General features: G+C 38.2%; 1 protein-coding gene across 1 annotated transcript in view; it reads right to left on the minus strand.

Moving 5' to 3' along the window:
• frem2b (FRAS1 related extracellular matrix 2b) overlaps window positions 1-22,176 on the minus strand; it is a 60,741-nt gene extending 38,565 nt beyond the window's left edge. Inside the window, exons 1-2 of the mRNA XM_028044713.1 lie at window positions 16,996-22,176; window positions 15,815-15,904 (exon numbers count right to left, since the gene is read on the minus strand). Coding sequence (XP_027900514.1) covers window positions 15,815-15,904; window positions 16,996-22,006 — 5,101 coding nt within the window. The 5' untranslated portion in view covers window positions 22,007-22,176. The remainder of the gene's footprint in view (window positions 1-15,814; window positions 15,905-16,995) is intronic.
• Between the last annotated feature and the right edge of the window lie 303 nt (window positions 22,177-22,479).

The following is a 22,479-nucleotide window of genomic DNA, read 5'->3' on the forward strand; positions in this document are numbered from 1 at the left end:
ATTTGATATTCAGCTAAAACCGACTGCCATGAGCCCATAAGCTGAAAAACATTACACTTGTGCACCACTCCTACAGAACTGATGCAAACTCCCTTAAAATGTTGTGAAAAGGACTCAATAATGACATTACTGAATTTCTTGCCACGCCAAGAGATTCAGTGATCACTGATTGAGATTCACTAACCTCAGCATGCTGGATGCTTGAAGCTGAAGTAAAACTGACAACTTGCTATGCTTTCTGATTAAATCACCCAATTATCAGACCATCAGGTGACACTTGGAATATGTACTTTGTAATTTCAGATGGACAGTTTATTCTTAAATGAGATGGTGCTCTGCTGAAAGTAACACCATCCTGACACAACAATGAATTCCACACCTTTGATCCAGTTACACATGCACTATTCCAAACAAAGGTCAAAAGTGACACATATACTTTTAAAACATTGACTAAATGACAGGACTTGAGGTTCCAAAAGCCCTATTCATTTTCTCACATGTAGAGCCATGTGCAGTAATATGCCTACATAAAAGGAAAGATAAAAATTTGCATGATTTCACAAAAATTTTAACAAATAACTCAATTTAAGCTAGAAATGATTGACAAAAAAGAAATTAAAGGTTGCTGTGGAAACCACACTGTGACAGTCCCTTTTGGTCACAAGGTAGGAGCCTCTCATATGTCTACTAAGGCAAGGAGGAATCCAGGAAGCTCTTTTTTTAAAATGAAAGCCCTTTTTATTTGTGGTCTGAGAGAAAAACACAGCAGAGGAAGTACTGTTCAATTTGATTACACGTAAAGGTCACTCCCGTCCTGGGAACCTGATTTAAGGTTCAGTGTCCTCACACAGTGCTATGACGTCAGTTGTGTTTAGCAAAACAACACTTGTACAACAGTCATAAAAACACTAATTACATTTGGTTTGACGGATGCAAAGGAATATTTATTTTTGAAAATATAACTCAAAGCATGCTTGCTGACTTTTCAAAGGGTGATAATTATTTAATAAGATTATACAAGTCTACGTACACACCTGATGGATTTTTAAGAACAAATGAATTATTATAGGTTGGATTTATATTTACCTAGGCAACCTTCGAATGATAATTTGGCAAACAACTGTCAGACAATTCAGGGTTCTGCTTGGTTTGCTGTTTTCCCCCAAAGTACAGAAGATTCCCTGCCACATATTAAAGATCAGGACCTCTTCTTCCACAGGCAGGAAAATCCAATCATATGGGAAGGTCATAATTACTATAAAGTCTGGAAAGAATTTTAATGGTATCATTAAAGGCACATCATGTATAATTTTAGTGACAAGTGCACTTAAAAGCATGTAGATAAAAAGGTTAGAAAGAAAAAGGTTGTAAATAAAGGGTCTTAAAAAAATTAAATAGCTATAAAAACAAACGATAAACGGCTCGTTATCTTTGAATTGGTAGAAAAGGTCTGAAAAACTATTCCTTGATTGTCCTTGACTAACATTGCTGTCAATCAAAGAGGACAAAGCCTGTAGTGTCTTAATTAACAGTGAACCGCAAGGTTTAAAAAGCAAAAGCCTCAAGTCTCAATATAAAAGAGAGTACCAACAAAAGGCTGAATTAGGAGCTACCGGGCTTTTTTCAGCACTCACATAAAGGTCATTGTGGATTTAGTTTCTCACTTCTTACCAGTCAATTATTTATGGGATGAACACACAGGTTGCTCAAGCAGCTGTGGCAAACCATTCGCACACCACTGAAAAAACACAGGAGAGAAAAAGACAAATCGCTGCCAGGCTTTGAGCAAAAACCACAGTAATTTTAAATGGTTCAAGTGAATTCCTATTTCAACCCCTTAAGGTTTGGTCTACAACAGAAATAACTGATTTAGACACTGTACAAGAAAACACCGGTGTTTAATAATATTTTTTTTCCTATGGATTTAAGCTAATACGAGTTTTTTTGGGGGTTTTTTCGAAATTCTTTTTACCACAATGCACATTTTTACTTACATTGATTTGTTTTATTTGCAAAATTGTACTATTTATCAAATAGCAATATAGGGTATAGAACTTCACTCCAGCTGGCATAGCAACAGCCAGGATTAGTACATTAGTACCAGAATGTCTTACATGTTTTCTTCATAAAAACACAGTTAAGCTAGATGTGTGTCAGTATGAGATGCAAGTTAAAAATGCAGTAGTTTCATTATATCATAGTATTAACAATTAAATTGCTTTAAAAAACAGCTTAGCAACTGTATTTTCAAAAGAGGAATCACCTTTATAACTGTGATGTTTGCTGATTGTTTAGTTTCCATGCTGAAAATGTTCATGATTATAGCAAATACAAATGTTTTCAACTGGCCAAATTTGCCTTTTATATACATATGAGAAACATATTAGCCTTCGTTTAGACAGCTGACTGGTAGTGTGCAGCAATGGGTGGAGAAAGGGTGGTACTGTGCTTCTCTGTGATTCATAAGACTGACAAAAACACAGGCCTATAAGACACTTTATTTAACATTAATTTATTAGTATTAGTGTAAAAACAGCATTTTGAACAGTCAAAATTGTATTGCGTATTTTTTTTTTGCAGTTTTAAAAGGGTTGCATTTTGAAAGCTATGCATATTTCATGACACTGGTAACTGTTCATCACCTACCACTCAGTGAAACAGAGATCTGTTCTGTGTGTTCATATCTGCACAGAAGCGCTGTTCAAGCTGCTGAACACAATTTTATTTTCAGTCTCTTTGCCCATATGTTACTTTTGCTGCTTAATGCATGGTTTAAGCAGTCTTCCATAACTTTAAATCTTTCAAAATACAATGAATGATTTTCCCTTACAATAAAAACTTTAATTATGTGAAGTTGTGTCTTTTTTGTGTGGGAGCCTGCTGCAGGCAGCGATTAAGTCAAGGTTACAGATACAACAGAGACAATCAGATGAATTAAAGGGCAGCCTAATACATTCTGTTGCTTCTAGTTCTAACTTTCCTTGTTTGTATTGGGCCTGTGAATAAAGTTTTACTCTGAGTGGGCTGAACTTTGCTGCACTGAAAAATGTTTTATTAAGAGAAACACATAAGTCAACACTCCTGTGACACATACGGCTGCCAGCACTTCAACTTTTCTTGTAAGAAAGGATTTTATTTTTTAAACTGTGCTGTGTGGATATACTTGCTTGAGAAAAGAGTTGGAAAACACATATTTAAAAAAGATCTTAGTATATGTTTGTAGTTGGCCTTAGCTATTTTATGAACTGACATTTCATATATTATTGAAAATGTTTGTGAGATCAGGAAGACAAAATAAATTGTTGAACTTAATGTTTTCATGGTGTGAAGGTACACCAAGGAGGAAAAGAAAGACGATAAACAGCAACATGGCTATGTGTGAAAATGCAGGAAAAAACAAAAAAACATGAGAATACAGGAAGAGAGGACCTGACAAAAGAGGACAAGCTATTTCTTGACCCCTCAATGCACAGTGTTTGCTCTCTTGCCAGACCGAATAATGCTGGACTGTTTGCTGAAAGCAACAGTGTGAGGCCGTAGAATATAAAAAACCCCATCCCGGTCCCACAGAGTCATGAGCACCATACTAATAAAGCTGGGAATTTGGTGTGCCTGTTTTCAAGGTTGGCCTTCACTGGAGTCATTTGAACAAACATGTTTCAGCTGCATTTCACAGTCGTTACTTACAAATCCCCAACATGCGGAAGGGCTTTTGCCTGAAAGGAAAATGCTCCTTGCAAAAATAAAATGGTAATTCTTAAATAGGTGTTGGATGACTCTTTGTCCTTTGTGTACAGCTGGCGAAAAGGAGACATCCAGCTGAACAGCAAAAACCTGCATGTTAAAGATAAGAATGCTGTTCTGCATTCATAAAAAGAGGAATGAAATTTTCTAAGCATTTACTGTTGTTATTGTCTCTTGCTTGTAATCTTAGACGGATGATTAGTCTGCGCAGCAGAACAAAAACCCTTGGATGTAAATTTCCATTGGCAAGTTCAAAGCACATCTAGGGATGCTTGGAACATATTATGCCATAGATTGGGGTTTTTTTCAGCCTGTGCATGCAAATTATTGTTAGTGTGTCACTGAGATGTTGAACAAACAATTTTGCTTTTCACATGGATAAACAGTTACATTATTGCTTCATGGACTAATTTGAACACCACAACCTAATTTAATATGCAATAAAACCTGGTTCACAACAAGACTGCTAAAAAATGCAAAACCTCTGAACAAACACAGCAGTTCACATGCCAGTATGGTAATGTCATTTATTTCTCAATCTATTATGGAATGCCTTAATCGAAATGAGTCTTTAAGGTACAATGAATGCCCTTTAAACTATTTTTCATTTGTAGTGCATAATATCATCATAAACTAGGGTTGAAACCTTTGAAAGCAAGTACAAAACATTAATGAGTCTCAAGTGGGTTTTTATTTGGTTTTAAAAGCAAATAATTATTTTAAAAGTATGCTTTTCTGGACAACAAAAACACCTTTTTAGTCAAAACCAGGAAGGCACTATACAATAAAACATGTATGAGGGATGGAAATTTGAGTAGTTCCGTTCCTTGCAATTGTTAATCTCTCTACCTAATGATTACACTTGTCGGCTCCAACAACATGAGACGTATTTGCATGATGCCATATTGTACACGCTCTGGTCTAAGACATATCCAAGATGGCATCACAGAAGAAGAAGTCCAAAGTGTGGCTACATTTCACAAAAAACATACGATACCAGGGCCAATTGCAATACTTTAAAAGGAGAAAACATGTCCAACATGCTCAAGTATTTGAACACACAGCATGAAATTAATTTGCACAAATATAAAGTGATTGATACGTTGCTTATGAACAATTGTGACTCTCAAAACGGAGCTTCTCGCTCACAGCATCTTCTGCCTTAAATATCTAAAGTAACATTAGACTTCTCCAGGTCCATTAATGTTAGCCACTTCCATCATCTTATGTAAACCTTCAGTTTATGAGGACAGCCAGAGGGAGGCTGGCTCAGAGGCTGGCTCACACACTCGTTTGCTAAACCTTTCATCGATGCAGGGTAAAATGACACGGTCAAAAATAAATAATACAAAACATCTGAGAGGGTGTTTTTCACAGCTGGAGGTACCTTAAGTCCTGAAAGATTTCAAAATCTTCCTGAAACAACAGACATGCAAATTGTAAAAACTGTTCATGCAGCCAAACTCATTTGTATTTTTATTTTATTTCCTAATTCGCTGAGAATCAATCCGAGAATCAATAAGAAATCAAATTAATAAGTGAGATCTATAATGGAATCGAAATTGCTAAATTCTTTTCAACTCCCATTCCTGCATATATATTTTTTTGACATTACATCTGGAACAACAAAATATTCGAACCAAATATTACTTGATGGCAGAAGTAATATTATAGATTACTTTTTGAAGAAAAAACAATTTTAACAGTAGTACACTGAACACCTGGTTGAGCTAAGCAGAGATAAACAGAGGATTCTTCTCACCCATCAAAAATATACCTGGTTTAGAAATATGTGTTGCCCCAGGATTATGAAACAACTGAAAATGTTAGATGTAAGAGAAGCAACAAGACAAAGCTGATGGAAGAGGACATAACACAGTTTATGTCCCCCCTAGGACAGATAGCTCAGACCACCAGGCGATAACAGTTGTTTGTGACCATAAAATTTATCAGGAAAGAAAATCCTCTATTTTATCCAGGTGTAGCTGTAGCAGTGTTGTCTTTGACTGCAGATTCTGTTAGAAAATTTAAGCTTTTCCTTCAGCTAGAACCTTCATAGCATTGTGTTAAAATGACTTCTTAGGGCTTTTTTTTGTTGATGTAAAAATATATATACACATTAACATACTTATTTAGTTAGAGATCTGACAGTGTCCTCAAAATGTTTCGTGAATAATTAGAATAACCCTAGAAATGCATGTTCTCCTTTGAGTGCATTACCCATATGCCACTATTTGCTTGAATCTGGAATGTAATTACTGTATCTTTGTGTGTGTGAATTGAGCAAGCAGGTGTTGAACGTCTGCCTTGGGAGCAGCAGAAGCTGCTAACAGATTTGAGAAAGTAGCTGAAAAGTGGAAATGGCCGGATTATGTGGGAGATGAAGTGAAAATAGTGGAATCAAAGATGAAATAGGATGCTGCAGAATAGCAATAGAATAATAATAATGAAATGAGAGATAGAGGGAGAGGAGGAGATAGCCCTTTTGTTTCTTTAAACACAAACCCCAATGGAGTTCATCAATTATGGGGTGGTTTCATTGCAGTATTCAGCCTGTATCTGTACATGCTGAAATACACCTGTTTGCACCTTGTAGAATCTAGAAGATTATTTTTACGACTCAACACCCAGATCACTGATACATCTGAGGAATAGTTGTTTAGCATTTTTGGATCTAATTTCTTCCTGAGAGCTAGAAGAAGATGAACTAGACATGACAAAAGCTTAATTACTGTGGTGGGGTTAAACCTACACAAGTAAAACCATGGACTGATTATGTTGAAAAAAGCAAGACTTGCACAATACCTGTATGGTTACCTTATATAAAGTATTCTTATCATGGATTTGTTTGGAGAAACCAAAGAGCTGACAGTCCCAGGAATAAACTTAGCAGAGATGGTCAGAACTGGAGCACAAACTTTAACATCTAGAGTGCTACCAAAGGTTAGTGTTTTTAGTGTTTAGAAGTCTTGTTATAAGCAGTCATTCACTCAGGAGCCGGTTTGTTTAGTCTCCAATCTACTGCACTCAGACAACAACTCAATAAGCAACTCTTCTGATTTCCTCCTGGTCACTTTATAGATCGCAGCACAATTCTCCACTTTATGGATTCAAAATTAAGCTGGGTTCATGCTTTGATATAACTATTTTTCTCTTGAGTGACCTTTGTGTTGTGCATTGATGCCAGAGTTTGGTATTCCAAGTTTTGGCTGTGCTCCTGGCTGCCTGATGTTTGCTTCTTTTCCTTCATACTTTTTTGCCTTTTTAGGATTATGGAAATTAATACAGCAATTGCGGGATCTAAGTCAAAACTTTATATGTTATATGCCCTTTAAATTTAAAATTTAAATTACTGCTTTTAGCATACTGATTTTTTCACAACGCCTGACAGGCACAAAAATCCCCAATTTCAAAAAAAATTGACCAGTAATAACCTTCAAAGCTTTTAGTGGTAACTATTATGCATAAGCCAATTATTTGGGGATTTAAAGAATGATTGGAGCGCAGTATGAGACTGCCCAGTTGTCTAGACCTGCACCCTCTGGTTCTTTTTTTTCCATCTTCCTATTTGCTTGCTAATATGTAACTCTTCACTCCCAGCTCAACTGCTGGAAAACTAAGATAAGCCCCTGCTTGGTCTAGTTAATTTCTGTCAGTAACACCTTCCTGTTTTCTTCATGGGGGAAGGGTTCATTCAAACTCTGCACAGTTTTCATGTTTTTAGATTTGGGTTTAGCTTTTCTTAAAGTTTCTTTATTACCCATCTATGACAAAGACAGAAAAGATTAGGGACAGCAAATCGAAACATTCAACAATGCAAAACTTCAACTGCTTACAGACTAGAACAAATGTTGTACTGGATGTTTTGGAAATATTTGTATAATTATACATGGTGCAGTGAAGAGGTATTTGGTATTTTCCCCTAATCAGATTTCTTGTGTTTTTGTCCCATATAACTGCTTCATACATGAAACAAATTTCAAAATACAACAAAGTTAACCTAAGTAAAAACAACTGATGTTTTCATTTGCAAATGGAAAAAAAGCTTCCAAAACCAATAAGCTACACTACACTAACTACATTTTTGTAACAAATCATACCGACAGTGCTGTAAAAAGAATAATTCAGAATAATTTCCTTTTTTGATTTTTTTGTCACATTTTAGATCACTTAACAATTTTACTACCTACAACCAGACGTGAGGCTGCTTTTACTCTCCATGGTCCAAGTGATTTTCTGTAAAAAAAAATGGAACAAGAAATCCTGGAATAGAATGTCCAGCCATTAGTTTTTGACCTTAAACTAAAAATAACTTTGTTTTATACAGTAGGGAAGTGATCTGAAGCACATTGGTGTGTCTACCTGTGAAATGTAAAATAAAATAAAACAATAAAAAAAACCACACAAGGATTTAGTGACCTAGTCTAAATCTGGACTTAAATTCTGTTGTTGATCCTAAGCAACGTTTAATGTTGGAAACTCATTTTCTGTGGCTGATTTAAAACAATTCTGCAACAATATGCCAGCATTCCTGATGGAAAACTTGCCAGTAATAAACATTTGATGTCAACTGTTGTTGCCAAGGTAAGCACAATCAGTTATTAAGCTTACCGGGTAATTATTTTTTCTCATGGGTTGGTGTGAAAAGCTTTTTGACTTTTAATAAACAAAACTACCATTCAAAAACAGTTTTTTGGTTTAACTCTGGTTATTTTTGTCTGGTGCTACAATTTGTGTGATAAGAAAAAGCTAAATTTGAAAAAATCTAAATACAGCACCGCACACAGTCATCTAAACAGACAAAGAAACATATCAGGTTTCAGCTTTATTCTAACAAAGACAAGTCTTGCTTGTACTTGAAAAATTGGTCATTTGATAATTCTCCTATTGTAAACTGCAATTGAACACCATCATTTTTATGCCTTGTTAAAGGCTGACATTACAAAGATAATCTTTGACCACTAAATAGCAAAACTAAAAGAAATCACTGATTTCATTCCTCACCCTTTGAGGCAGGCACATATTCTCAGAAATGTGGAGATCTAAGATTCTCCTACACATGCCAGCATGCATCTTACTTTACACCTAATCATGTCAATGGTGAGCTCTATTCGAATGCAGATGAAGCCACTACTACCCTACTACATTTCACTACTTGTCAACATAGGTGGTGTTTGGGGAGTGAACTGCACATCAGCACATTCATGTCATCACTTCAGGCGACAGGAAGCAACTTGACGCCTTGCTCTCACCAACAGCAGCACCAACAAAGCACTTCTATCTTTCAACTCCTCGGTTTCTTCCCCCTTCCCATTTCTCGACAAGCTCGACAAGGTATCCTGATAGACAGGATACCTTATATCCTTTCTATCAGACCACACTTATGGAAAGCATGTGGTGGAGAGCAGAGGCTTGAACCACAATGAAAACCTTCTAAAGGTTTCATCAGCATTTTTTATGAGATTGGCTTTTCAAAGACAATGTCATACTCTAGACCTTGAGTTAGAAAAGGAACAATACTTAGAAGGTTTCCATCAGGTTGCTCCATATTCACAATTCACCCCAATGTTATACTTATTTGGCATAGTGACTGAAAAAAAAATACAACTCTGTTTTTTACGTTGCTGTAAAGAGAGAAAATGACAAGAAATCAGCAACAAAACAGTTTTTCATCAACCGCAGTTGTAGCCAAGAAATTTGATGAACAATTTTAGATCTCTGATTAAAGAATCAGGCAGCTGGTCTCACAATGGACCTGGGATGGATCCTTTCATTGTGCCACTGTGAATCCGCATAATAAGTGCACATAAAAGAGGTGTATCATGCAAGGAGTTCAAATAGCTAACCCAAGCCTCATCTGAAGAGAGCTGGGACATTACGGACCAGCTGTCAGGGGCTTAATATGCAGCAATGCTGAGAAGAGAAGCTCCAGCCCACTGCTGGGATTTGGGGGCCAAAAAACACATTATCCAGAGTGATTTAGCAAAACCAACAAAAGCCTTGCAAATGTGAAAAAAGGAGATGTCACTGCAGCAGCTTTAGTATTAATGACACCCACTCTGTCAAAACTATCTTATAAAGTTGTTTTTAATATGTTAAAAACTGCTCCCTCTGTGTGAGGCTGACATTTTAATTTAGCTTCTATTAAAATGTACACAGCCCTTAATTGTGATGAGTTTCTTTTTGTTACAGATGCTGATGTCATTTGTATTTTCTTACATGCATTTGTCAGCCTTTCCAGTTTTGAGAACTGGGACAATCCATAAAGAAGCTGTCAAAATTAAAAGCTAGCCTAAGCTAAGGAGCATTTGACTCTTGAGACAACCTCAGTTCTGCTAAACTGATATCCTAAGGCAGTCATGACGACACATATTATCTTTTCACAGGACAAGTCTGAGCCTGGGATTTTGATACTTTTGGGAATTTGTCTTTGCTTTGTTAACCTTGGCTCTACACTTGCTGATGGCACATTAAGGCAAAGGGAAACGTTTGATCATTCAGGGTTACCTTTTATTTTTCTCAAGGTAAAATGAGAGTAAAACACAAATTCTTTGAGACTGAATCAATGACAATGTTATCAACAATGAAAAGTCTTATTAGTAGAATTTGGTTCACACACTTGTCGAAAAACTAGACATGGGTCAGATAGATGGAAATAGTGTTAAGTTTCACAGCAAACTCAAATTAGGCTGTTGGGAAATATGTCCAGTTCCAGAAAAACAGTGGCAGTCATGGTGTGGAAACTATCTAACCACCACCAAACATTTCTTTCTGAAGCTACTACTGGGAAACTCCAAGTGGCATGTTGATAGTGGCCTTTAGTAAAGATTTTTGCCTATATGTTCCCACATCAAAAGGCAAAAAGGAAATCAATTTATTCCACTGTTTTTTTTAGCAGCAATAGGAGTAATTGTTGTTTTTTCTGTTTCAACTACAATTAATTAGATAATTTAATTAATATTTTTTTCTCTGCATATTTTGATGCCATAAAACCCCGGTATATGCTCATCCATGTCAAAGTCAAGCAAAGTTTCAACATTTTTTATCAAACTGTTCGTTACTCTAGATCAGAGCTATTCAATCATTACTGCAACAATTTTTTCAGTTTGTGGCTAGCTGAAAGACTTGTCACATATTCTACAACATAAAAACCACATGTTAGGGAATAAACTTTATATATATTGCAGTATGCTGTATTATAGTTATAGTGGAGGCTGGTATGGAAAATTAGAAAGACAGCAAGGGAGCAAAAAATGACCCAAATTACTAACCAAATTAAAAAGATTAGCCTAAATCCTCACTCTAATTTGCGTGTGTGCGTGCGTGGGCGTGGGTGTGTGTGTGTGTGTGTGTGTTTATTCCCAACATGAAGCAGCTGTTTCCCAGGAAAAGCTCAGCAATCAAATGTCAGGTTTCTAATCACAAAATGTGAAAAACAAACAAGAAACAAGCACAGGCAGAAGCTGAAAAATAACTTTATGCCCCCCAAATCTCCTTAAAAGACGATAACATGACCAGCTATGTAATTTCCTGAGTTTTACAGCATGCCTTATGCATATGATTCATACCATACAGGTTCCAAGGACAGAGAAATGTAACAGTCCACAAGAAAAGTATAGCCCATACAGTTTCATTAATAACAGGACAGAAGAACAGAAAAAACCTGCAGAGTCATCACCTAAGCTGTGATGGGAATAATATAGTATACTAACCTCACAACTGCATGTGAGTGCATGTTCTATCTTACTTTTGTTGTACTCTAGCACGCTATGGGGAGTAAAATAATCCCTCCAAACCCAGAGTCAAACAGGATGAGGGACAAGAGAGATGGAGTGTGTGCTCTGTGTCACAGGCGATTACACGCTGGTAACATGGAAGATGTTGACAACCAACATATCAGATATAACTGGAGGCCTGAAATGGCTCAGAGGATTTATCAGCTGAAAGCACTTAGTGACTTCAGCTTACCTTATTTCATGACGCAGAAATAACAAGCAAAACATACTTTTTAAGCTTGCAGAAGTGTATTAAAGACAAAAACACTTCACTAAATTCAAAGAAATCTCTACTTTGTAATTATTTGCAATAATTTCTCAACAAATCTGAATTGTTGACTTGACTCTCTACTGAATTCTTTTAGTCAAATTCCTTTCAGACTTCTTTCAAGAACTGAGCTCTTAATGATCTATTTCAGTCTCCAGGTTCCCCAGGAAAAGGAAAAACAACATAGAAGAAAGTCTGGAATGAAAAACAAAGACCACAGCAGTTGTGTCTGTCATTAGGAACATCTGTAATGTTGACTGACTGGCAGGAAGCAGACAGGGATCCAACTCAACAAACAACTACCTGGGAATGCCAGGGCTTGTGTGTGTTCAGGTAAGCTCACCTGAATGCACTTGAATCCCCAGGAGACAAGGAGAGTGCTGGAGTCCACCAAAACACATCAATTAACTGATTTAAAATGACAAGAGCAGTCCCATTCCTTGTGAACACACATACATATAAACACAAACATCCATATACCAATTTGGTTTCAAACAAAACACTTTTCAAGTAATTATGGAGATTTTTGCTTTAAAGCTGTGTTTGCGCCTTTGTTTTGCAGGTGTTAAGTTACTTCAAAGCAGTAGTCTAAGCCTTGTCTTCCCTTCTTTGGAAAAAAAGAGCTTTAAAGGCATATGAGTTAGCTTTAAGTAAAAATAACCTGTCAGTAGTGTGGATAAATATGCTATTTATTGCTATAGATTCTGGACTTCAACAAAAACAATCCTATTTTAAATAATGATATTGTGGAAAATATTAAGGTTTAATCACAATTTGTAGCTTATTAGAGGTGAAAGAGACATCTTAAGCTTTTATGTGGCTAAGTCAAATTGATAAAACATTGAAATGAAATTCTAAATTGGCCTTTAACGCAACATGTAAGTCTAAAAAAAAAAGTGTATAAAGCCGGAGATTAATTGCCGCAGAGAGGAACCCCGGCCCCTGGCAGTTCAATTACAAAACAAAGTCACAGTAAGTCAATGGCAAGTAAGCTAATAGATAAAATTTAATATCACTTTCAACAAAATACAGTAACATTGTGGGCTGCAGTCCAATTAATCTAAGTACATAAAAGAAGTATAATAAATGGCTTGTCACTATCTATTTACGCAGTGCTTCATTTTTAGATTGATAACAATTGTTTTGCTTTTATCATATTGATGTAAACACATCCAAAAAGGAGAATACATATGCATTTGCCATAATATTTACATGCACAGTCACAGAAGGCAACCTTTCATTCCAGAGTTTTATGTATCTGGACATAAGAAAATGGATATGTAACGTATTTGTTTGAGAGGACGGCTATCAGAAGTAACATAAAAGAGGTACACAATAGATCCTTACTGGTCATCAATTTATATATATATATATCAGTTCACTTCTGGCATATTAATTAAATCATCTGCTCAGTCTCAAATCTTGCTTGTCACAGTGGCATCCTCCTCTGACTCAATATAAACATATATTGAAGACACATTGATTCACCATCCTGTGTCCTAGATGTATTTGATGAGTCTGGAAATATTTCAAGCTTCAAAATAAACCTGGCTAAAAGTGACATTTTCATGCTGTAAATCCAGATTTGGAATAATTAAACACCCCCTAAAAAATTAAAACATCTATTAAATGCTGGCTTATTTAGATCCTTAAATATACATAAAACATGTTTTGGAAAGGGTGAGTTTCATCAATTAAATTTAAACATTGCCTTCTTCCAGACAAATCTAGTCAGAAATATGAATGAATAATATTCATATTGGTGTGGTGGTCTACGTATAAATTAATTTCTGCATGTTTCAGAAAAGTGATCAAATTGCACTTTTTAAATATAGTCCAATGGGTCAAAATGAGGCTGATCACTCATACTCACATGTCATACCTCATATTGACGTTTTGCCAGTTACTACTTTTATTTCCCATTTCCTAAAACCAATGGCATAAATAAATGCGATACAGCATGCTGGAAAAATAGTATAACACTCTTTCTTGATTTATGTCTGTTCTGATCCCCATTTGGTCTAAACTATTCTCATTAAATATGACTGAAATGTGAAAATAGGTATGATTTATCTGAGTTGCACAACCTTAAGAGCAGACAATGACTGAAATATCTAAAATTACTTTAGTCAGTTGTCAAAATGAACAACAAATGGTTGGTAGAAACTATTTCATAAATACAAAACAGCAGAGAAATAAACAGCAACCACCAAAGTTCTCAACATTCTCAACATAAATGGCTGATAAAGACGCACAGAAAACAATTACTTCAAACATATTGCTGCTATAGGTGGTTCAATTAAAAGATGCAATTAATTCTTACTTAAAAACATTTTCTACTTTTTCTAATTGGTGTGATCTTTGTTGAATAAATCCTGACAGCATAGATCTATAGGTTTCGTTTTTACAGAAGCCAACACTCTAAATCATTTTTATGATATCCTGATACCAAAAAGACCAGATGTCAGAAAGGGTGCACTTGCTTTTTATGATGACAGTATTTACATGACAATGGCATGTGCAAAGGAGGTAGCACACATATTGAGATACTGGCAATCAGCAGCAAAAACACTTTCTCTACATGCGCTTCAAGTAGTAAACACACAGATAGTTCACATCTGTTGCCACAATCTCCTGCAATTACCATAAGCAGCTGCACCATCAAAAGCAACTATTTACTGAGGGGGGAAAAAACATTTCAAAGTTTTAGTGGCTAAATGAGGTTGAAGTGAGAAGGAGAATGTTTTCCGTTGTTTAACATGACATGGCGCAGCTGTGTGCTGGAGAACACCATTCAGCTCCTCCACAACACGGCTGTTCAAAGAGCTGCAAGCACCGTCTGGGGAATCAGGGCTGCCACCAGCGCAGCTCAAATCTCATTGAAAAAATGTTCACTGACTGCCTCACCAGGTGCACTGCAGTACGTGACAAGTCCTTGTGGATGGGTAGACCAACTACTTAGAAAAGGCAGAAAAAACTTTAAAGCGCAATTCAAATGTCACAGAATGACAATTATGGTCAGTGTCGAAAAAGCTGTAATTGATGCGGAAGAGAACATGCTGTTTAGAATCACTTTTTTTAATGTAAAAGCAACATAAAAATTATTGTGAGACCTGAGACCTGCTTTTATCAGCGCTGGAAAACAAACTACTGGTGTGGGATTTGGGTATGTCATTAAGAGAGGGAGAAAACCAGCAAAGATCCCTGACAAATAACTCAGGTGTGGTAATAACAGGTGGACTGATGGAGCCTCACCAACAAAGAAGTTTCTCCTTTGCTCAAAACGAGCAAGCCGCTTAGGTGAAAATCTATAATACTGATCCAGCTTCTACTTTTAAGTAATCACTCATCAGTACCCCGTCCACCTGTTACCACTGATTTAAACCGAAGCAACAGATTTGTCTAAACAAAAAAAGCAAAATGAGAATATAAATATGAAGGCCGGGGAGATACTTGTGGGAAAAGAGGGCCCCTATTAGAGCGGCTCTTTGTGCTCACTCATCACAGCTGAAGGGTAGAGAAAAGGACACACTGTAAGGCACACTGCTTCTGCTAATCGGCAACACCGACATCATTGCCCCAAACCTTTCACTGAGCCTGCGCCTGATTACAAATCTTCGTTAGAGGGAAGGTCTTCGCTAATTGCTTTACCAATTAGTCATTTGCTAAATGAATAATTACTTGCTGAAAAATAACCAGTAATTATAGGTTGGAACCATACTGTAGTACCAGCTACTGGGTAATTTGCAGTAAAACTAACACAAATGCTTAAATAAAATGGTCATAAGCAAGAAGGCAAGAAATTACAACAGAGTCAAAATCTATTTTACAATATAAACAGTATAGCTTTCCCTCTAAATCATGTGTGAGAGAAAATATTGTCCTGGAAGTCTTTATCATCTTTTCACATAACTTTCCTACATGTAGAAAATATTCTCATACTTCAATTTGAGACAAATCCAATATCAGCATGAGAATGATTCTTATCAAACTTTTCAAATATCTTATTGACAGAAAGCAAACTTACCATTATCCCCAATGGAGAAATGAAAAACGTCATTTGTTGCATTGTCACCATGCTTCAGAATGTAGCATATGTTCATATCATCGATTTCAGCTGAAAAAGAAAGAAATTGCATGAGCAGAACAACAAACACCGCCATGGCTTGAATGGTGACAAGGAGAAAAATATGTTCAGAGTTTGTTTTTGTTTTTCCCGATATGCTTCTGCAAAACAACTTTTGAATGCTACGTTCTAATGCAGACTCAGGCCATGTGATAAAATATGCATGCTGAAAGTCTTGGAATATTTACATATTAGGCAGAGATGCCTGCTAAAAATGCTTCAAGTTTATCCAAAATCCTAAATGACATAAAGTGATTCACCATCATTCTAATGTGTGCAGTCATGATTGCATATTGTCAAGCAGAATCCTTCATTATCATTGATACGGTAGTTTGTAAAGTTTAACCCTTCATGCCTTCAGTTATTTCTGTCAAAAAATCTTCAAATGAATGAAAGGGTGCGTTAGAAAATGTTATCAGTGATGCATAGCTTTTGTCTATTTACGCTTGTGAAAACTGCTGAAGTATTAATTACCTGGGGATACCCTTTGCACAGTGGCTCCATAAATCTCAGCAGAAATAACATGGACATTGACACAACAGATGTGCTGCTACACCTATATTTACCATTAACCAAGGCATCCCCCTGGCTTGTTTGAAATATAACTTCGGCACAGCCTTGTGTTGTTTACAAAACTAGTGATTTCCTTTGAGCCAGTCTCCCTTCAACGTGTTTGCAGTTCATATTATTTACCACCATATCTATATTTCCCTTGGTTTTTCTTTGAAAATAGTTTTCCAGTAATGTACAAATCTCCACCAGCTCTTTCCAAAAGTGAAACCACTAGGCACTGCTTGAAAAAATACACTCCTCTGGAGATCTGGTAAGCCTGGGGCCCTGAAAACAGACTTTTTTTCTTTCTAAAAAAAGAAGCTTTGGGTGCAATATTAATAAAACCTTTGTTAGGAAATGTTGCTTTTATAATGTCAAATGGGGAGAAGGTTTAACGTAGCAGATAAATATAAAGAGGTTTAAGATTAGCATCAAACATCTTTGAGAATTACAAAGTCTTCAGACAGAGTATGTGAAGGATGACACAAATGTTGCAAGAACAGTAGAAATATTAAAAGCAGCTCTCTTACCTTGTGTGAACGTGGAGACAGTTGCATTTCCTCTGCCAAGGTTGATCAGGTAACCGTGTAGTGGGGCAACAGTAATCCTAAAAGTCACAGAATCCTGATTGCTGTCTCTGTCCTCTGCTTTGAGGGACTTACTTGTGATCACAAACCCCAAGAGATCTCTCTCCATCACCCTCAATGTCTGGGCACCTTTGTTAACTATGATGTGAGGCACCCCATTATCCACAGCAAGAACAGTAATCTTCATCACTTGGGGTTTTTGGGTCTCGAAAACCGTGTCGGGGAAGACATAAAAGTCTGTGTGGGTTCCATCGGTGACGGTGAAGGAGAAACTGTCCTCTGCGCTCTCTGTGCCATCATGTTTGTAGCTGATCATGTTCTCATTTAGGTCTTGCTTTGTGAAAGAGGTGACAGGTTGACTGTTGTTGAAGAGCAGGCGACCGTGAACAGGGATTTGAGTAACTGTGAATCTCAACAGGCGGTCAACAGTGTCTCTGTCTTCAACTGTTATTTCAAAAGGTGTGATGAGTTTATTCTCTCCCTCGATCACCACCAGGCCGTGTACCGTAACCACAGGCTTCTTGTTGTCCACGTCAGTGATGGAGATGCGAAAAGTGCGGAACACGGGGTTGTAGCCATCAGTCACTTCAAACTCAAAGCTATCCATTTTCACCTCGTCGTCAGCCGTGTGAATGTAGTAGATTTTGCTACCAGCCAGCTGGAGCTGAGTAAAGGATGAGATTGGCATCCCAGGTGTGTCTGTGCATTCCAGGTGTCCTCTCACAGGAGCACGGGTGATTGTGAAAACCAAGTGCTCATCTGGACTGTTCAGGTCACTTGTACTAAGAAGATCAGTTGTCAAGGTAACTCGGCCTCCCTCTTTAAGGGATACTCCTTTATTGATTACGTCAGGGAAAACTATGTCAATCCCACCAATTGTTACATAGAAGTATCTGTCAATTAAAGGGTTGATTCCATCTGTCACATCAAACTTAATGAGGTCACGGATTCCCTCTTGTCCATTGTGGATGTACAAAATCAATCCCTGATCTACTTCATTTTGTGAAAAATTCATTCCAACTGAGATATTTTGCAATTCACCAGTTGGCATTGTTCTTTGCAAATACCCCTGGCCAGGCCCGTATCTTATAATATATGTAAGTGTACTATCCTCAGAGTCCAGATCAGTGGCTTTTAAAACATTATTGTTAATTACTTTAACATCACCTATCTCAATTTCTAGGCCATCATTAATAGCCATCCTTGGGGTTTCATCATCCACAGGGATAACCATAACTATTACTGTTTTCTCTACACTGAATTTTCCATCTGTGAGAACAATTTCAAAGCTATCTTCTGTTGTCTCTGTGTCATCATGCTCATACACAATACTAGAGCCATCCCTGATCTGTTCCAAGGTGAAGTTTGACACAGGGAGAGTTCCAGTGGTGAGCTGATTAAGAATAAATCCATGTCTGGGGGGTTTGGCGATGAAAAAAGTGAGCTGGTCAGACGGGAGGTCTGCATCAGCACCGTTCAGTATGGGAGTGTCAATAACTATGTTCATGCCCTCCATAACCACAAATTCTCTCATGTAAATCTCTGGCTTTTCATCATTAGAGGGGATTACGGAGATGGGAAAAAAGTGCCTTTCAGAAAAATTGATACCATCAGAGCATCTGAAGGTAAACCTGTCCTCCACTGGCTCAACTCCTTTGTGAATGCTTTGAACATAGTAAATGTGATTCTGTCTAATGTCTTTGATGGTGAAAGCACTAATAGCTGTCCCAGACCTGGATTTCTCTGAACCTGGTGCTGGAGAGATGTTTTCCACATACCCTGAAGTGGGTTGAACAATAATTGTACAAAGAAGGTCATCATTAGGGGTGTCGACATCATCCGCGCTTATATGAAGAATCTGAATGACATTTTTTTCTCCCTCAGTAACAGTAAACTGTGGCCCAACAAAGACCTCAGGAGCCTGACTGTCCAGGGGCAGAATAGTTACATGAACTCTGACACCTGTAATTTTATTTCCTCCTATAGTCCATTCATCAGACATATCAGTCAGAGTGAGATTGAAAAAGTCCTCCTTTGTGTTTAAGCCAATCTCTCCGCTTGTATGGGCATAAACCACAAAGCCGTTAATGATATCAGCTTGAGTAAACGTGCTCGATGGGACTCCTTTCACTAGGATTTCACCAAATGATGGTTTGTCTTCAACGATGAAGGTCAAACGGAGGTCATCTGTATCCTCATCTCTTCCCTGAATTACATTACTTGTGATTTCTGTTGCTTCATTTTCTAGTACATCTATGTAGGAGCCTATTGTACCCGCTGGCAGATCAATTGTTGGAGTCTCATCATCAATTGGCTTCACTGTAATTTTTATAGAAATTGGAACAACATGCACCCCATCACTGACGTCTATTCTTATCAAGTCTACTGTTGATTCATCTCCATTGTTGATGTATGAGATCATTCCATTTCCAATATTCTCAAGGTTGAAGGTATCCCCTTTTGTCATGGGAGTGAATATGAACTGGATCTGACCATGAAGAGGAAGCTGTGTAATAGTGAATGTTATCTTGCTGCTGTCTGTGTCTGTGTCTGTGGTGTCCAACTCGGCTCTGGTGAGGATATGTCTGCCACGTTCCAGCACAGTAAACCCGGTGTTTGTTATTTCAGGTGGCTTGTTGTCCACAGGCTTTAAGAATATTGTAAAAACTCCCTCCACACTATTTCTAGAGACATCTTCCACAGTGTATCTGAACTGTAGAACATGAGTGGTAATTCCAAGCTCAAGATCAGGTGGTTTGTAGGCTATTTTGTGATGGTTAATCTGTGCCTGTGTGAACGTTGTGACTTCAGTGTTTGGGGTTTCAGTCAAAACCAGGGCTCCTAGTAAAACAGGGCTGTTCTCATCTGTGTCTGTAGGCGGTTGGATAATGGTGTATTTTAAATCTCGATCCTCTGAATCAAGGTCAGTGTAGCGGAGGAATTTTTTCCGGAAGTACGTCAGCTGGTACTCGTGAACAGTCATTTGTAAGGTTGTACTAGGGTAAAGTTCAGGCGGGAGGTCATCAACAGGAATTATTTTGATTATGAATGTGCTCTTACCTGACTTATTTGGGGGATCATTGTCATCTTGTACTCTAAACACAAATTGATCCATGACTGTGCTCGTGCTGTGAGGCCCTTTGTGCTTGTAAAACAGTTTTCCATCGATAATGTCCTGCTGCAGCCACTCAGTCACTACTTTCTCATACATCTCATCCTCTGTATTAAACTTCCAGGTAGATGGGTCCTTTGGTGCCTCAGACTGACGCAGCAACACCTGCCCCACTGTTGGAAAGGGAAGCTCTAATGCAAACTTTATTGTAGAATCTTCTGAGTCAATATCTGCAGCACTGAGCATTGACGGGAAAATCTGCATAACTTGATTTTTGAACAAAATCAAACCAGTGTTGGCATTGATAATAGGTGCCTCATCGTCTGTAGGCACAACAGTGATGGGAAACAAAAACTCCACTTCATTTGTGCCATCCGTCATCCTGAAGATAATGTTATCACTGTATGTATCACTACCATCATGCTGATAAATGACTACTCCAGCGTCAAGGTCAGCCGGGGTGAAAAATGTTCTCCTGGAGCCCACAACAGTTAACTCTCCATGCCTCAAGCCATCAATTACACTAATTCTTACTTTGTCTAAATTGTCCTCATCACTGATTTCTAGATTCTGTGAACTAGACAACGGCCTGGACTGGCCTTCATACAGTAGCTGACCAGTGTTCCTTGTAACCACAGGGGCCAACGTGTTCATCGGCTTAACAACAATCATGAATTCAAACGTGTCTGACACAGCCCCTTCTGTGTCCACAACTTCAAGCTCAACCTGGAAAATCCTCTCAATGTCTGAATCCACAGCAGGAGGTTTATAAGCAATTTTCAATTCTTTGAGGTCTCCCTGGTAAAATGAGGTTATGGGTAAATTCCTGTCATCTGTGCTGACTATGTAGCCCTCTTCAAAGGAGAGAGGGGAAGTGATGTTGAAAATTAATTCGTCGGGATTAGACTCCACATCCTCAGCAGCCAGCATGTCTACGGTTACTGCTGTCATTACAAACTGGTCGACTTCCATCATCATCATGGCAACAAAGCTGGGCTTAGGGGGCGTGTTGTCCTCTCCGTCTTTAATTCGCACCAAAATCTGGAAAAATTCCTGCTTAAGCACATTTCCTTCTTTATCATATAATTCTACCAGCATGGGGATGTAATCTCTGTTCGGGGACTTTGAAGTAAAAGTATGCTGATAACGTAAGTTCATCCTAATGAATTCATCACAATCTACCATTGTTCCGAGGCTCTCCTCATCCACAAGTTTCCCATATCGGGGCATCACGTTCCCGCTGGTGAGCGAAGCTATTTTGCATTGCTGTGAGCGTCTGTCAAAGGTGAACTCCAAAATCCCTGTATCGATGGGATTACTGGTGCCCAGCAGTTTGTCAACAGTAAGGGGCATGTTTTTCGTCAGCACTTCCAGCTGTGTGAAGATCACCTCCACCTCCATCATGAACGGTATTATTATTGTATCCGTTTGGGTGTCGTACCTGAGCTGTAATCTCACTCTGTCTCTCGGGGGACTCCGGGAGCCAAAGTGTGAATACTTCACGTCGTTGGGGCCAAATTCACACGGAAACTTTTTCGGAGACAGGTGTCCTGGTCTTTGAGACAGCGGGTCGTTATCCAAAACTGTGATGCTGCATCTGTCGCCGGGCTGAACTTGGACCACCAAATCGTTAATGGGATCAATGAAAACGGATCTCCCGAAAGGCACGCGGATCCCATTATTGGCAACCAGTATCGTATCTTCCGAGAGCTCGGGCCTCAGGGCGTATGATAATCCATAGCTGTCAAAAACACTTGCTACGGCATCACCTGTCAGAATCAGTGCGAGGAGAAGCAAAGCAGCGCCAGTCCCGTGCAGATGCGAAGGAATAATCCAAGCCATTTGGGGAGTAGAGCGGCAGAGTCTAAACTTTGTGCCTGCACTCCTGTGAGCGTCGGTCAAAGTTATAGGAAGATGAAAACGGAGCTGGGAAATATCACGCACCTGAGCTGAGCGCGATGCTGCACCATTCTCTCCCAGCAGCTGTGCACTGTTCCGCGAAACTTCATACTCCTGCTTCGCTGGAGTAAAAGAAAAGTCACGCCCTCCTCTTTACCCATTGGCCAGTGTCTCCCCTGGAATGCGCTTGTCGGGTGATAAATGGACGGCGGTTGTGTCATTCTGAACAGAAAGAGTGATGAGGGGAGGACAGACCTTTGAGGTTTACTAAGCAAAACTCTTAATGAGTAGGATTAAATTTGCGTGAGAAGTGGATTTATTGATTAAAGTCTGTGTGCAAGTTCAAGGAAGGTGTGTTTTTTAACACATCCTACACATGTTTTATAAATAACAAAGGAAATATGCCTTAGTCAAGG

This window comes from Xiphophorus couchianus, chromosome 18, assembly GCF_001444195.1.
Source record: "Xiphophorus couchianus chromosome 18, X_couchianus-1.0, whole genome shotgun sequence".
NCBI classification, from domain to species: domain Eukaryota; kingdom Metazoa; phylum Chordata; class Actinopteri; order Cyprinodontiformes; family Poeciliidae; genus Xiphophorus; species Xiphophorus couchianus.